We start from the raw sequence: 17,464 nt of genomic DNA, 5'->3' as shown, positions 1-17,464 counted from the left end.
CTGCATAATCTGTGCGATAGGCAAAAATCATGTGGAAAACACACAGCAGAGTTTGCGTCGATTTTGCTACTTCATTCTCCTCGCGTTGCCATAGAGTGTAAGTCTCCATAGACTTACATTGCCCTCTCAGTGAGCTGCAGCGGGGGAGAGTATCGTGGCTCTACGAAACACAGTAAATGTGAAAGTAGCCTTAAAGGGACACTTAAGCCAGGAATAAAAAGTTTTACTTTCCTAGGGTTTCCACCAGCCCCCTGCAGCCGCCCCATGCCCTCGCAGTCACTCACGGAGCCTCTGGACTCCTGCCACCAGCTAGTTTTATTTTCGCTGACAGGGAGTCGGCAGGCTTTCTGCACCTGCGCAGGCCTGGCCACACGTATCCTTCTTCATGTTCCCGTCCTCAATAGCTTCCTGCACAGGTGCAGGACGCTAGGGAACGCAAAGAAGAATACGCATGGTCAGTCCTGTCAGTGAAAACAAAACTAGCTGGCGGCGGAGGACCAGAGGCTCCATGAGTGACTGCGAGGGCACGGGATGGCTGGAGGGGGCTGGTAGGAGCCCCAGGAAAGTAACATTTATTTTTTTATTCCTGACTTAAGTGTCCTTTTATGGCTACTTTCAAACTGACTGCGTTTCGTAGAGCCACGGTACTCTCCCTCGCTGCAGCTCACTGTGAGGGCAAAATAAGTCTATGGAGACTTACACACTATGACAACGTGAGGAGAAATTGATGCAAACTCTGCTGGGTGTTGCCACATGATTCTTGCCTACCGCACAGATTATGCAGTAAAGCAGGTCTATGGCGAAGTGTGCAGAAGCAACAGTGGTAGCGGTACACATACAGAGCGACGGTAGTCCAGTGCCGTACTTCCTGTCCAGCAGGAAGTAAATCACTGAGCAGGTGGCGGCGCTAAACAGATTACCCTGTCGGCGCACTCAAGCCTCGGGGTAGTATGCATGCGGGGTATGGGGCGGTGCAATCGTCTTAATGGTATTTGCAATAACTCAGCTGAGCAACTGTGGTTTCCCATGATGCATCACTACTGAATAAGCAAGTTATCTCTTTTTGCCCCTGAAGCCAGGGCTTACATCCTGAACCTGAAATAGCTGATACATTTTACAGAGCCACATCAACCCAACATGCACACAGCCTGTTTTAGACTGTTGGGTTGGGTTGACTGTAAAATGTATAAGATATAGGATTTCTATACACAAGCGGTTCTGGGTGTAAGCCTGGCTTCAGGACAGGGTTGCCAAATCATCCCTTTAGATACCGACACATCTAAGTTTTGCAGGTTCTGGCGTTAAACTAGCACATAATCAGTGCCTAAACTGCATCTAACTAGCCACAAGATCTGTATAAATAATGTGTCAGTATTTAAAGCGGGATTGTCACCATTAAAATCACATTTTAACAGCAACTGGTCTGAGTGTATTAAGTGATAAAGATGCTAATCCTGCATTCAAAACTTTTTCTGCTGTTATGGTTTGGAGTTATCACATGCCTTAGGAACACTGGCCCTCATCTATGTGAAATCTCACACAAGCTGAGATCACCTCCCCTGTGACATCATCAGCAGTGTTGCCAACTCATCCCTTTAATTACTGACACATATGAATTATACAGGTTTTGTGGCTAGGTAGATGCAGTTAAGGCACTGATTATGTGCACATAGCCCCAGAACCTGTATAACTTAGATGTGTCAGTAATTAAAGGGATGAGTTGGCAACACTGATCATCAGTAGCAGCCTGTGTTTTGTTTTTGTTTTTTATCTCCTCCACCAGTTTGCCGGAAAAATCCCGGCAATATGAAAGGAAGGGAAGGGTTCCTCCAATAAATGTAAAATATTTTATACAGACAGCAGAAAACAGAGCAAGCGCTCACCAACATGGGCTACAACTGAATGACTCATCACCTCATGCACCGCTTAAATAGCTCAAATGCACACTCAGCAATCAGACAGATGCAAAACATATGCAAAACTAAATACTTACCATGCAAAACAGGATAGCACAATGGGTGCTGCTAGCCTGGTAGTTACAGAACTGTGGAAACAAAATATAAGTAGAAGGCTGCGCAATCAATTGTACAGTATTGGGTCAGGGATGCGCAGCCTTCTACTTATATTTTGTAAAATATTTTATATTTGTCATCATGCAGCTGAACAAAGGCTGCTATTTATCATTATAATTTAGAAAATAGATTTTATTTCTGAAATCTTGTATTTTTAATTTGGGTCCACTTTAATTGCCATTGCCAAACAGTTGCATGCTGGGGGGGGGGGGGGTCTTTTTATCTATAATATATTCCTCCTCTTCCCTTTATTTCCCCCTCCTTCTAATGACATAAGACAGTGCACTTCCTAGTATAGACCTCAGTGGGAGTGTCTGAAGACTCTGGGAGGAGGTCGGGTAACGAATATACAATTAGCAAGAGGAGAAAAAAAAGTGAGGAGGAAATGATGTCAGGATTAGCTTCATTCAAAAGTAACCAAGATGGAAATTGTCTAGAATAGGATTCTCTGCTTTTCCTTTATAAAATTCACAGGAATCATAACGTAGACAGTGCAATACATCTGTTATGTAAGTATAACTAGTATTTATCTCCTTATATATTTTTTTTTATTTCCAGGTTAGCCTGGGTGTCACTTGTTCTTTAACCTCCTGAGCGTTACGCCGCTCAGGTTTTGCCAGTTTGTGTCCCCAAGTTAATGAATGCGATCAAATGGGTGTAAAACGTTTAGTTAGCACTAGGCTAGCTAGAACAAGTGTCCAGCACCCCTCGATTCCCGCAGCTCCCCCGTTAACACATTACCCATCGTGAATCCAGCGATAGGCGCAGCCTCCCCGCACAGCTCTGGTCTTCACTATGGGGAGGATCGCACATGACGTCGCCGACGTCATGCGCAAACCCGATCCTCCCCACAGAGAGACCGAAGCTGTGCGGTGAGGCTGCGCCGATCGCTGGATAATGTATTAACGGTGGGATCACAGGAGATTAGCAGCAATTGGGGGGAGCTGGACACTTGTACTAGCTAGCCTAGCCTAGTCCTAGCTAAACGTTTTACACCCATTTAATCGCATTAATTATGCATGGGGGACTCCAGGGGCCAGCAAGCAGTATGCCCGACACAGTGTTTGGCATACCGCTAAGGAGGTTAAGGGGATGAGCTGGCAACACTGCTTCAGGGGCAAAAAAGTTAATGTTAACCATAGTAGCTCACTTAAAGCTGAATTATCACAAATAACTTCTGTTTTACAGTAAACCTGAGGTGAGCGTGATATGGAGGCTGCCATATTTATTTCCTTTTAAGCAATACCAGTTGCCTGGCTGTCCTGCTGATCCTCTGCCGCTAAATACTTTCAGCTATAGACCCTGAACAAGCATCTGCAGATCAGGCGCATGCTTGTTTCTAGTGTAATTCAGACACTTCTGCAGCCAAAAAGATCAGCAGGGCTGCCAGGAAACTAGTATTGTTTAAAAGGAAATAAATATGGCAGCCTCCATATCACTCTTACCTCAGGTTCACTTTAAGAAGGCAAATTACACTGAGCGTTGCTTTTTAATAGGAGGGCTTTTCGGGCTGTTCCAGTCCCCTATACTTTCCTAGTGGTTCTGGGTCACCCTGAGGTGTTTGGGCATTCTGTTCTTCTCCTCAAGGCCTTTGGCTGAGGCCCTTTATGTGAATCTGAGAAGATCTGACATTGTATTCCTATGGGACACAGTGGACCATCTCCTCAGCCAGAAGCAAAATCTGACTGCCCTCATTGCCTAGAAGCATGGCAGGACTCTGGAGTTGATAGGCTACTGCAAGTGCTGGCACATTCTGCTGGTGAATCCTCTCATGACTTAAGAGAATACTGCGGCGGTTGAACCTCTTCTCACAATGGCTGCAGGCGTAGGGCCGCTCCCCAGTATGGATCCTTTCATGAGTGGTTAAATTGTGCTTCAGGCTGAAGCTCCGGCCACACTGTTGGCAGGAGTAAGGTCTCTCCCCAGAGTGAAGGCGGACATGTTTTGTGAGGTGCTGTTTTTGAATAAAACTCTTCCCACACATGTGGCACGAGTAAGGCCTTTCTCCAGAGTGTATGCGCAGATGGGCGATCAGAGTATGTTTCTGGTTGAAGAATTTATTGCATACGGAACACATATAAGCTTGGACACGATTCTGGCCTTTTACCATCAGCACCTCCGGCACCATGTCACCATTCTCACTACGCATCTGGGGTTTGGCTACCGGGTGCTGTACCTCCACCGCGGTATCACCATCATTCCCCTGAACCTTCTGTTTAGTGGAGGGCTTGTGCAACCTTCTGTCAGTGCTGTTCCTATGGTGGCTCCTCTTATGATTGTTCAGTGTCTCTCTGCGGCTGAAGCTGCGATCACACTGTGGACACATAAAAGGCTTCTCCCCAGTGTGGGTTCTCTGGTGGGTGAGGAGATTGTGCTTCAAGCTGAAGCTTCTGCTGCAGATATTGCATGTGAAGGGTTTGTAGCCTATGTGCAGCATTTGATGTTTGGTCAAGTTCTTCTTCTGTAGGAACCTCTTTCCGCACTGGTCACAGACATGAGGTCTCTCACCTTTGTGGAGATGTTCATGCTGTAAAAGGTCCATTCTCTGGCCAAATATCTGACCACAGCGTGGACAGGAGAAGTTTAAAGGGCTCTGGTCAAGGGCTTCTTTGTGTCCGTAGGTGCTTAGCTGGTCTTCAACACTGACGTCACACAAAAAAGTCCTTGCCACCTCTGGATCATCCAAGTCCTGTCTGCTCTCATAATGAAGTGCTGAAGGCTCCTTCTGTGTCTTGGAACTTGCATGTGTGGAGACTCCAGCAGCTGGTGTGTTCACATGTTGTGTACACTGGTTTTCAGATAGTGTTTCGCTCTGACTACAGCTCTTGTCATAGTCTAAGTTGGAAAATGTGTCTTCTCCATCGTGGACCATCTGATGGGATAGCAAGTTGTGTTTAATGCTGCCACATCTCATGCCATATTTGAAGTTAAAGGCCCATTCTCCGCTGTGCAGTCGGAGGTGCTTAGTCAGGTGTTGCTTCTGAATAAAGTTTTTACCACACATCTGGCAGGAGTAAGGTCGTTCCCCAGAGTGGGTTCGAAGATGAATGATCAGAGAGTGCTTATGCTTGAAGACCTTTGCACAGATGTGGCACTTCAGTCTGCCCACAGGGGTCCAAGGAGTAGCCGGCTTTCCCACATGGACCCTTTTAGGAGTTAATGGTATCTCCTGATGTGAGGTGCCTTCTTTGTCCCTTGGTGTCTCCAGCTCCAACGAGGCCCTGTGTCTGCAATGCTTTTTCTGGTGTGCCAGAAACGTGCTCCGACGGCCAAATGTTTTACTGCAACTGGGACAGCTGAAAGGTTTTTCTCCACTGTGTACCTTCAAGTGAGCAAACAGGTTGTGCTTAATACTGAACCTCCGGTCGCACTGACCACAGATGTACGGCCGCTCTCCACTATGTATACGCATGTGTTTGGTGAGGTGCTGCTTCTGTATAAAGCTCCGCCCACACTGGGGACATTCATAGGGTCTCTCTCCTGTGTGGATTCTGTAGTGGTTGACGAAGGTCTGCTTGTTAGCAAAACGTTTCCCACAATCAGGACAAATAAATGGACGGGGGTTCACAACGGTTTCAACAATAGACTCATTTTTAAGAGGGTCGTTCTCCATCTGTATATCCTTCGCTGGATTTCCGATGCTTGGTTGGTCTACAGGAGAAGGGTTATCCCTACTGCAATTGCTCATTAGAGACCCAACATGCCCTTCATCTTCAGGAAAATAATTATCAGGGTCCAACTTGCTTGCTACAGAAGATTTACATGTCTCAGTGTTTGGGGGGTCAATATCTGCCTTCCAGTCATTTCCTATAGATACCACATCTGGATCCTCTTTGTGGTCATCTATATCCATCTCCCAATCGTTCACAACAGATATGACATGAAGCTTGTCTACATGGGGATCATTCTCAATTTGCAGGTCATTCACATAATATCCATCGCTTGGCTCAGATTTATGGAATTCATTTTCTACTGGCTGAACACTTCCTATGTATTCAATCCTTAGCTCCTGTTTGGGGGAATGGTAACCAGTCTGCCAATCACTCAGTACATACCCGTCATCTGGCATAGAGTTATGATTTACAGTCTGTCGATTTTTGGGAAGTTTTTTTGTTGCTGGCACGGATCCTGCAGTTTGGTTGCCTGGACCCCCTACCTCGGTAGCTAGCCGTGCTTTTTCCTGTTCACGCCTCTTCTGGTGAGACCTCAGGTGAGTTCCTAAATTCACACGGCGGCTGAAATTCTTGCCGCACTCCGGACATGGGTATGGTTTCTCGCCGGTATGAATTCTCTGGTGCGTGGTTAGGTTGTGCTTGAGGCTGAAGCCATGGCCACACTCTTGGCACACGTAAGGTCGTTCCCCAGTGTGAAGACGTTGGTGCTTGGTGAGGTGCTGCTTCTGTATAAAGCTCTTCCCACACTGGTCACATCGGTATGGACGTTCCCCACTGTGGATACGTTGGTGCTTCACCAAATTGTGTCTCTGACCAAAGCTTTTATCACACACGGGGCAGCGAAAGAGATTTTTCTTCTCTAATTCGGCAACCGGCACAGGCTCAACTACTGGCCACGCTGTGTCCTCCTCACACTTCACATTGCACAGCTCTACTGTCCTCTCTAAGTCACCAGGACAGCTCAGCCAGTCGGCAGATGGGAATTCTTCTTTCACTGTTGCCATTCTTGAAAGATTACCAAGGCTGCTTGTCCGGAGTGTTGTCACCTGCTCTTCCTCGCTCACTATTGCCATTGCTGAAATGTTACCAGGGCAGCTTGGCTGGAATGTGGTCATCTGCTCCTCCTTGTTCACCTTTGCCATTACTAAAGGGTTACCAAGACGGCTTGGCCAGAGTGTGGTAATATGGTCCTCCTTGTTCACTGTTCCCATTACTAAAGGGTCACCAGGGCAGCTTGGAAAGACCGTGGTCCCTTGCACTTCCTTCTTCACTGTCGCCATTTCAACGGGGCAGCTCCACCGCAGTGTGGACATTGGCTCTTTCTTGACTTTTGCCACCATTGAGCATTGTGCAGATGTGAATTCTTCCTTCAGAGCCGCCATCATTAAAGAGTTGCTGGTAGTCATCCACAATCTGCAGGAAAAGAGGCGAGACCTATAATACCAGCAGTGTACATGTGGTAGCAGCAATGACTACTTTACAGTGTTATCCACACCAGGAACTCAGAAACACACAATCATCTCTTCACAGCACAACTCTAAGTTTATGGATTATACAATTATGAGGCATTCTTAGGCTCACTTGCTCTGCACCCCATTATCTTAGCTCCTAATACTCACTCTCTTATCTTATTTTACATCAGTCCTCTTTCAACCATATACATCACTATACCTCATCTCTCCATGTGCCTCATTATACCTCATCCCTCTGTGTACCTCATTCCTCATTGTGCCTCATTATACAGTAACTCATCCCGCTCTAGGCTTCATTATACCTCATCTCTCTCTGTACTTCATTATACTTCATCCCTCAGTGTGCCTCATTATACCTCATCTCTCTCTGTGCCTCATTATACCTCATCTCTCTCTGTGCCTCATTATACTTCATCTCTCTCTGTGCCTCATTATACCTCATCTCTCTCTGTGCCTCATCTCTCTCTGTGCCTCATTATACCTCATCTCTCTCTGTGCCTCATTATACCTCATCTCTCTCTGTGCCTCATTATACCTCATCTCTCTCTGTGCCTCATCTCTCTCTGTGCCTCATTATACCTCATCTCTCTCTGTGCCTCATTATACCTAATCTCTCTCTGTGCCTCATTATACCTCATCTCTCTCTGTGCCTCATTATACCTCATCTCTCTCTGTGCCTCATTATACCTCATCTCTCTCTCTGTGCCTCGTTATACCTCATCTCTCTCTGTGCCTCATTATACCTCATCTATCTCTGTGCCTCATTATACCTCATCTCTCTCTGTGCCTCATTATACCTCATCTCTCTCTGTGCCTCATTATACCTCATCTCTCTCTCTGTGCCTCGTTATACCTCATCTCTCTCTGTGCCTCATTATACCTCATCTATCTCTGTGCCTCATTATACCTCATCCCTCCCTGTTCCTCATTATACCTCATCTCTCTCTGTGCCTCATTATACCATATCTCTCTCTGTGCCTCATTATACCTCATCTCTCTCTGTGCCTCATTATACCTCATCTCTCTCTGTGCCTCATTATACCTCATCTCTCTCTGTGCCTCATTATACCTCATCTCTCTCTGTGCCTCATTATACCTCATCTCTCTCTGTGCCTCATTATACCTCATCTCTCTCTGTGCCTCATTATACCTCATCTCTCTCTGTGCCTCATTATACCTCATCTCTGCCTGTGCCTCATTATACCTCATCCCTCTCTGTGCCTCATTATACCTCATCTCTCTCTGTGCCTTATTATACCTCATCTCTCTCTGTGCCTCATTATACCTCATCTCTCTCTCTGTGCCTCATTATACCTCATCTCTCTCTGTGCCTCATTATACCTCATCTCTGTCTGTGCCTCATTATACCTCATCTCTCTCTGTGCCTCATTATACCTCATCCCTCCCTGTACCTCATTATACCTCATCTCTCTCTGTGCCTCATTATACCTCATCCCTCTGTGTACCTCATTCCTCATTGTGCCTCATTATACAGTAACTCATCCCGCTCTGTGCTTTATTATACATTATCCCTCTGTGTGCCTCATTATAACTCATCCCTCTCTGTGCCTCATTATACCTCATCTCTCTCTGTGCCTCATTATACCTCATCTCTCTCTCTCTGTGCCTCATTATACCTCATCTCTGTCTGTGCCTCATTATACCTCATCTCTCTCTGTGCCTCATTATACCTCATCTCTCTCTGTGCCTCATTATACCTCATCTCTCTCTCTGTGCCTCATTATACCTCATCTCTGTCTGTGCCTCATTATACATCATCTCTCTCTGTGCCTCATTATACCTCATCTCTCTCTGTACCTCATTATACCTCATCTCTCTCTGTGCCTCATTATACCTCATCTCTCTCTGTGCCTCATTATACCTCATCTCTCTCTGTGCCTCATTATACCTCATCTCTCTCTCTGTGCCTCATTATACCTCATCTCTCTCTCTGTGCCTCATTATACCTCATCTCTCTATGTGCCTCATTATACCTCATCCCTCCCTGTGCCTCATTATACCTCATCTCTCTCTCTGTGCCTCATTATACCTCATCTCTCTCTGTGCCTCATTATACCTCATCTCTCTCTCTGTGCCTCATTATACCTCATCTCTCTCTCTGTGCCTCATTATACCTCATCTCTCTCTGTGCCTCATTATACCTCATCTCTCTCTCTGTGCCTCATTATACCTCATCTCTCTCTCTGTGCCTCATTATACCTCATCTCTCTCTGTGCCTCATTATACCTCATCTCTCTCTGTGCCTCATTATACCTCATCTCTGTCTGTGCCTCATTATACATCATCTCTCTCTGTGCCTCATTATACCTCATCTCTCTCTGTGCCTCATTATACCTCATCTCTCTCTGTGCCTCATTATACCTCATCTCTCTCTGTGCCTCATTATACCTCATCTCTCTCTCTGTGCCTCATTATACCTCATCTCTGTCTGTGCCTCATTATACATCATCTCTCTCTGTGCCTCATTATACCTCATCTCTCTCTGTACCTCATTATACCTCATCTCTCTCTGTGCCTCATTATACCTCATCTCTCTCTGTGCCTCATTATACCTCATCCCTCCCTGTGCCTCATTATACCTCATCTCTCTCTGTGCCTCATTATACCTCATCTCTCTCTGTGCCTCATTATACCTCATCCCTCCCTGTGCCTCATTATACCTCATCTCTCTCTGTGCCTCATTATACCTCATCTCTCTCTGTGCCTCATTATACCTCATCTCTGTCTGTGCCTCATTATACCTCATCTCTCTCTGTGCCTTATTATACCTCATCTCTCTCTGTGCCTCATTATACCTCATCTCTCTCTGTGCCTTATTATACCTCATCCCTCCCTGTTCCTCATTATACCCCATCTCTCTCTGTGCCTTATTATACCTCATCCCTCCCTGTTCCTCATTATACCCCATCTCTCTCTGTGCCTCATTATACCTCATCTCTCTCTGTGCCTCATTATACCCCATCTCTCTCTGTGCCTCATTATACCCCATCTCTCTCTGTGCCTCATTATACCTCATCTCTCTCTGTGCCTCATTATACCTCATCTCTCTCTGTGCCTCATTATACCTCATCCCTCTCTGTGCCTCATTATACCTCATCTCTCTCTGTGCCTCATTATACCTCATCTCTCTCTGTGCCTCATTATACCTCATCTCTGTCTGTGCCTCATTATACCTCATCTCTGTCTGTGCCTCATTATACCTCATCTCTCTCTGTGCCTCATTATACCTCATCTCTCTCTGTGCCTCATTATACCTCATCTCTGTCTGTGCCTCATTATACCTCATCTCTCTCTGTGCCTCATTATACCTCATCTCTGTCTGTGCCTCATTATACCTCATCTCTCTCTGTGCCTCATTATACCTCATCTCTGTCTGTGCCTCATTATACCTCATCTCTCTCTGTGCCTCATTATACCTCATCTCTCTCTGTGCCTCATTATACCTCATCTATCTCTGTGCCTCATTATACCTCATCTCTCTCTCTGTGCCTCATTATATCTCATCTCTGTCTGTGCCTCATTATACCTCATCCCTCTCCGTGCCTCATTATAACTAATCTCTCTCTGTGCCTCATTATACCTCATCTCTCTCTCTGTGTCTCATTATACCTCATCTCTCTCTCTGTGCCTCATTATACCTCATCTCTCTCTGTGCCTCATTATACCTCATCTCTGTCTGTGCCTCATTATACCTCATCTCTCTCTGTGCCTCATTATACCTCATCTATCTCTGTGCCTCATTATACCTCATCCCTCCCTGTACCTCATTATACCTCATCTCTCTCTGTGCCTCATTATACCTAATCTCTCTCTGTGCCTCATTATACCTCATCTCTCTCTGTGCCTCATTATACCTCATCTCTCTCTCTGTGCCTCATTATACCTCATCTCTCTCTCTGTGCCTCATTATACCTCATCTCTCTATGTGCCTCATTATACCTCATCTCTCTATGTGCCTCATTATACCTCATCTCTGCCTGTGCCTCATTATACCTCATCCCTCTCTGTGCCTTATTATACCTCATCTCTCTCTGTGCCTCATTATACCTCATCTCTCTCTCTGTGCCTCATTATATCTCATCTCTGTCTGTGCCTCATTATACCTCATCCCTCTCCGTGCCTCATTATAACTAATCTCTCTCTGTGCCTCATTATACCTCATCTCTCTCTCTGTGTCTCATTATACCTCATCTCTCTCTCTGTGCCTCATTATACCTCATCTCTCTCTGTGCCTCATTATACCTCATCTCTCTCTGTGCCTCATTATACCTTATCTCTCTTTGTGCCTCATTATACCTCATCCCTCCCTGTACCTCATTATACCTCATCTCTCTCTGTGCCTCATTATACCTCATCTCTCTCTGTGCCTCATTATACCTCATCTCTCTCTGTGCCTCATTATACCTCATCTCTCTCTGTGCCTCATCTCTCTCTGTGCCTCATTATACCTCATCTCTCTCTGTGCCTCATTATACCTCATCTCTCTCTGTGCCTCATTATACCTTATCTCTCTCTGTGCCTCATTATACCTCATCTCTCTCTGTGCCTCATTATACCTCATCTCTCTCTGTGCCTCATTATACCTCATCCCTCTCTGTGCCTCATTATACCTCATCTCTCTCTGTGCCTCATTATACCTCATCTCTCTCTGTGCCTCATTATACCTCATCTCTCTCTGTGCCTCATTATACCTCATCCCTCCCTGTGCCTCATTATACCTCATCCCTCCCTGTGCCTCATTATACCTCATCTCTCTCTGTGCCTCATTATACCTCATCTCTCTCTGTGCCTCATTATACCTCATCTCTCTCTGTGCCTCATTATACCTCATCCCTCCCTGTGCCTCATTATACCTCATCCCTCCCTGTGCCTCATTATACCTCATCTCTCTCTGTGCCTCATTATACCTCATCCCTCTCTGTGCCTCATTATACCTCATCTCTCTCTGTGCCCCATTATACCTCATCTCTCTCTGTGCCTCATTATACCTCATCTCTCTCTGTGCCTCATTATACCTCATCTCTCTCTGTGCCTCATTATACCTCATCTCTCTCTGTGCCTCATTATACCTCATCTCTCTCTGTGCCTCATTATACCTCATCCCTCCCTGTGCCTCATTATACCTCATCTCTCTCTGTGCCTCATTATACCTCATCTCTCTCTGTGCCCCATTATACCTCATCCCTCCCTGTGCCTCATTATACCTCATCCCTCCCTGTGCCTCATTATACATCATCTCTCTCTGTGCCTCATTATACCTCATCTCTCTCTGTACCTCATTATACCTCATCCCTCTCTGTACCTCATTATACCTCATCCCTCTCTGTGCCTCATTATACCTCATCCCTCTCTGTGCCTCAGCCCTGTGTACATCATTATTGGCTTAATGCAGGAAAGTGCTCAAAATATACCATGCGCACACACAGCACGGTCCTATCAGCGTATCGTGCTCTCCTAACTGCCGCACGATGAGCTCGTACCACGTCCACGATACTCCACTAGTGTGGCTGCTACTATGGTAACACCCTCCGTGTGCCTCATTACACACCTGCCCATGTGCCTCATCCCTCCGTGTTCCTCATTATACCTCATCCCTCGTTGTTCCTCATTATACCTCATCCCTCCGTGTTCCTCATTATACCTCACCCCCCTGTGTACCTCATCCTTCCGTGTGCCTCATTATACCTCATCCCCCTGTGTACCTCATCCCTCCGTGTTCCTCATTATACCTCATCCCCCTGTGTACCTCATTATACCTCCTCCCCCTGTGCACCTCATCCCTCTCTGTGCCTCATTATACCTCCTCACCCTGTGTACCTCATCTCTCCGTGTGCCTCATTATACCTCACCCCCCTGTGTACCTCATCCCTCCGTGTGCCTCATTATACCTCATCCCCCTGTGTACCTCATCCCTCTGTGTTCCTCATTATACCTCCTCACCCTGTGTACCTCATCCCTCCATGTTCCTCGTTATACCTCATCCCTCCGTGTTCCTCATTATACCTCATCCCCCTGTGTACCTCATCCCTCCGTGTGCCTCATTATACCTCATCCCCCTGTGTACCTCATCCCTCTGTGTTCCTCATTATACCTCCTCACCCTGTGTACCTCATCCCTCTGTGTTCCTCATTATACCTCATCCCCCTGTGTACCTCATCCCTCCATGTTCCTTATTTTACCTCCTCACCCTGTGTACCTCATCCCTCCGTGTTCCTCATTATACCTCATCCCTCCTTGTTCCTCATCCCTCCGTGTTCCTCATTATACCTTCTCCCCCTGTGTACCTCATCCCTCCGTGTGCCTCATTATACCTCATCCCTCCGTGTGCCTCATTATACCTCATCCCTCCGTGTTCCTCATTATACCTCCTCACCCTGTGTACCCCATCCCTCCGTATTCCTCATTATACCTCCTTCCCCTGTGTACCTCATCCCTCCGTGTTCCTCATTATACCTCCTCCCTCCGTATTCCTTATTATACCTCCTTCCCCCTGTGTACCTCATCCCTCCGTGTTCCTCATTATACCTCCTCCCTCCGTATTCCTCATTATACCTCCTTCCCCTGTGTACCTCATCCCTCCGTGTTCCTCATTATACCTCCTCCCTCCGTATTCCTCATTATACCTCCTTCCCCCTGTGTACCTCATCCCTCCGTGTTCCTCATTATACCTCCTCCCTCCGTATTCCTCATTATACCTCCTTCCCCTGTGTACCTCATCCCTCCGTGTTCCTCATTATACCTCCTCCCTCCAAGTGCCTCATATCTCATTCCTCTGTAAGCCTCACTGTACCGGACAGGAGGAGGTAGGCAGGCAGCGGTATTCCCTCTTATCAGCATCCTCTATTTACTCCCCTTAAAGGACCACTGTTGCGAAAATGTCAACATTTAAAATATATGTAAACATATACAGATAAGTATGTTTCTTCCAGAATAAAATGAGCTAAATTTACTTTTCTCCTATGTTGCTGTCACTACAGTAAGTAGTAGAAATCTGACAGAATTGACAGGTTTTGGACTAGCCCATCTCCTCATCGGGGATTCTCAGGGTTTTCTTTATTTTGAAAAGCACTTAGTGAATGGCAGTTGCTCTGTCCAACTGCCAAAAAAAGTGTACGGTAAACAGGGAGGCTGGCCAGCATCTTTTTGTAAATCTTTTTCAGGGAGTGTCTTTACAAAGAACTAGTTTTTAGCCCGCCCGTTATATAACGGGCGCTAGGGCTGTGATGCCAGGGCGCATTCCATGCCGCGCGCGCGCCCGTGCTGCCTGCACCAACAGCGGCCCGCCCCCTGTCCCCGTCCTCCTCCTGTCCCAACGGCTACACATGCACAGTAGCCAAAATACACGGACAGGAGGATCAAGCAGGGACAGTTAGAGTTTATTATATAGGATAAAGGCCATGCTGAGAATCCCCCATGAAGAGATGGACTAGTCCAAAACCTGTCGGTTCTGTCAGATTTCTACTACCTACTGTAATTGACAGCAACATAGGAGAAAAGTCATTTATGTCTCATTTTACTCTGGAAGAAACATACTGCTTATTTGTATGTGTTTACATGTATTTTAACTTTTAAGATTTTTGCGACAGTGGTTATTTAAGGGACTGTGATAGGAAGGAACATTGATGCAAGACTTGTCTCTTCTTGTTTGAAAATTTGACTTCAAGCGAAAGATAAATCGTTCAAGGAGCAATTTCGGGTACCGGGAGGAAGGATAAGAGGAACGGACAACGCACAGGTGTATGTGGATCTAACATGTTTGTGGTGACCTTAGGTAGCTTTGCCTCGGGACAGGTGTGCTTTTATATTACATACTGAGAGGAGGGGAGGGTCAGTGCAGGAGGCGAGCATAGAAGGCTCATAGCATTTACTATAAACATCCAATCAGCTGCAGCAGAATTTAAAAAACGAGGAGGGCACTTTGCAGCTGATTGGGTGTTTATAGTGAAGACTGACTCTGCAGCGAATGGCCATGGAAGAAGAGACAACAGAGGGAACACTCACCAGGCAGTGGCTCAGATAGTGGACAGCTCTTTTCTGTCTTCAGTCTCTGTCCATGTCTTCAGTCTCTGTCCATCGCTTCCACTGAAGTTTCTGTGCAGTATCAGGCTGTCTCTCAGTCTTGTCTATATTGAGTATCAGGGTGTCTCTTGCAGTGAGCTCTCTGTGCAGTATCAGGCTGTCTCTCAGTCTTGTCTATATTGAGTATCAGGGTGTCTCTTGCAGTGAGCTCTCTGTGCAGTATCAGGCTGTCTCTCAGACTTGTCTATATTGAGTATCAGGGTGTCTCTTGCAGTGAGCTCTCTGTGCAGTATCAGGCTGTCTCTCAGACTTGTCTATATTGAGTATCAGGGTGTCTCTTGCAGTGAGCTCTCTGTGCAGTATCAGGCTGTCTGTCAGACTTGTCTATATTGAGTATCAGGGTGTCTCTGGCAGTGAGCTCTCTGTGCAGTATAAGGCAGTCCCCTCAGTACTATCAGTGCCTCTTGCAGTGAATTCTCTGTGCAGTATCAGGCTGTGTGTATATAGAGTATCAGTGTGTCTCTTGCTGTGAATTCTCTGTGCAGTATCATGCAGTCTCTTAGCACTATCAGGGTGTCTCCTGCAGCGAGTCCTCCTCTGAGCACTATTGGGGTGTCTCTTGCAATGAGCTCTCTGTGGAGTATAAGGCAGTCTCTCAATTCTATAAGTATCTCTTGCAGTGAATTATCTGTGCAGTATCTTGCAGCCTCTCACAACTATGAGAGTGTCTCGTGCAGTGAGTTCTCTGAGCACTATGAGAGTGTCTCTTGCAGTGAGTTCTCTGAGCACTATGAGAGTGTCTCTTGCAGTGAGTATCAGATTGTCTCTTGCAGTGAGTTCTCTGTGCAATTTCAGGCTGTCTCTCAGTGACTTGTGTAAAATCAGGATGTCTCTCTCTCAGCACTTTCTATGCAATATCAGACTGTCTCTCATAGAGTTGTCTCTATTCAATATCAGGTTATCTCTTCATCTGCAGTCTCTGTGTAAAATCAAGCTGTCTCAGCACTCTATGCAATGCAAATATCACTGTCTCTTGCAGAACTCTCTGTTCAGAGTAAGGCTGTCTCTTCCTCTGCAGTCTCTGCAATATGAGACTGTCTCTATGTGATTCCAGGCTATCTCTTCCAGTGCTGTCTCTATGTGATTTCAGGCTGTCTCTTCTTGTGCAGTAACAGGGTATTTTCCTCTCTTCTGTCTCTCATTATCTCTCACAGCAGTCTCCATGCACCGACTGTCTCTCCTGCATTCTAATCTACTTGTCACTTCCGGCAGTGTGCGCCTGTCTCCTGCTGCAGCCAAGCAGACCTCCCTGCACAGAGCATGCCGGGTAATATCTGCAGGGAGAGGAGGGGGAGGAGACAGCGCAGGAGGAGAGACGCGCAGTAGTGGCAGAGGGAGAGGATGCTTATTGTATGTACATTGTCAGCGACGGGGAAAGCTTAAAGTTTTGAATAAGATGATGCCATTTATTAGCTTACTCATTAGATAAAAAAAATAACAAATGAGAGAAAAGAGGGCTGCATACAAAGAGTCAGGCTGGAGAGGGCTGGATACAGAGAGACAGGCAGGAGATAGACAGGCAGGAGAGGGATGGATACAGAGAGACAGGCAGGAGAGGGATGGATACAGAGAGACAGGCAGGATACAGAGAGACAGGCAGGAGAGGGTAGGATACAGAGAGACAGGCAGGATACAGAGAGGCAGGCAGGAGAGAGCTGGATACACAGAGACAGGCAGGAGAGAGCTGGATACAGAGAGACAGGCAGGAGGGAGTTGGATACAGAGAGACAGGCAGGAGAGAGCTAGATACAGAGAGACAGGCAGGAGGGAGCTGGGTATGGAGAGACAGGCAGGAGAGGGCAGGATACAGAGAGACAGGCAGGAGAGAGCTGGATACAGAGAGACAGGCAGGAGAGAGCTGGATACAGAGAGACAGACAGGAGAGAGCTAGATACAGAGAGACAGGCAGGAGAGGGCTGGATACCGAGAGACAGGAAGGAGAGGGCTGGATACCGAGAGACAGGCAGGAGAGGGCAGGATACCGAGAGACAGGCAGGAGAGGGCAGGATACAGAGAGACAGGCAGGAGAGGGCAGGATACAGAGAGACAGGCAGAAGAGGGCTGGATACCGAGAGACAGGCAAGAGAGGGCTGGATACCGAGAGACAGGCAGGAGAGGGCTGGATACCGAGAGACAGGCAGGAGAG

At 46.7% G+C, this 17,464-nt stretch overlaps 1 protein-coding gene across 1 annotated transcript; it reads right to left on the bottom strand.

Annotated features, from left to right (window-relative positions):
- Positions 1–3,333: 3,333 nt before the first annotated feature.
- On the bottom strand, positions 3,334–16,511 carry LOC137518096 (zinc finger protein 569-like). Its single transcript, XM_068235414.1, has 2 exons — positions 15,241–16,511; positions 3,334–7,159 (listed from the first exon to the last, which is right to left on the bottom strand). Exon 2 carries the CDS (start codon positions 7,150–7,152, stop codon positions 3,712–3,714), a length of 3,441 nt encoding a protein of 1,146 aa, XP_068091515.1. The 5' UTR covers positions 7,153–7,159; positions 15,241–16,511; the 3' UTR covers positions 3,334–3,711.
- Between the last annotated feature and the right edge of the window lie 953 nt (positions 16,512–17,464).

This window comes from Hyperolius riggenbachi, chromosome 5, assembly GCF_040937935.1.
Source record: "Hyperolius riggenbachi isolate aHypRig1 chromosome 5, aHypRig1.pri, whole genome shotgun sequence".
NCBI classification, from domain to species: domain Eukaryota; kingdom Metazoa; phylum Chordata; class Amphibia; order Anura; family Hyperoliidae; genus Hyperolius; species Hyperolius riggenbachi.
Note: the sequence above shows the minus strand (reverse complement) of the source record. Positions and strands in the feature narration are given on the sequence as shown.

Coding starts and splice junctions, on each gene's coding strand:
- LOC137518096 (XM_068235414.1), bottom strand. CDS start 7,152: ATGACTACCAGCAACTCTTTAATGATGGCGGCTCTGAAGGAAGAATTC.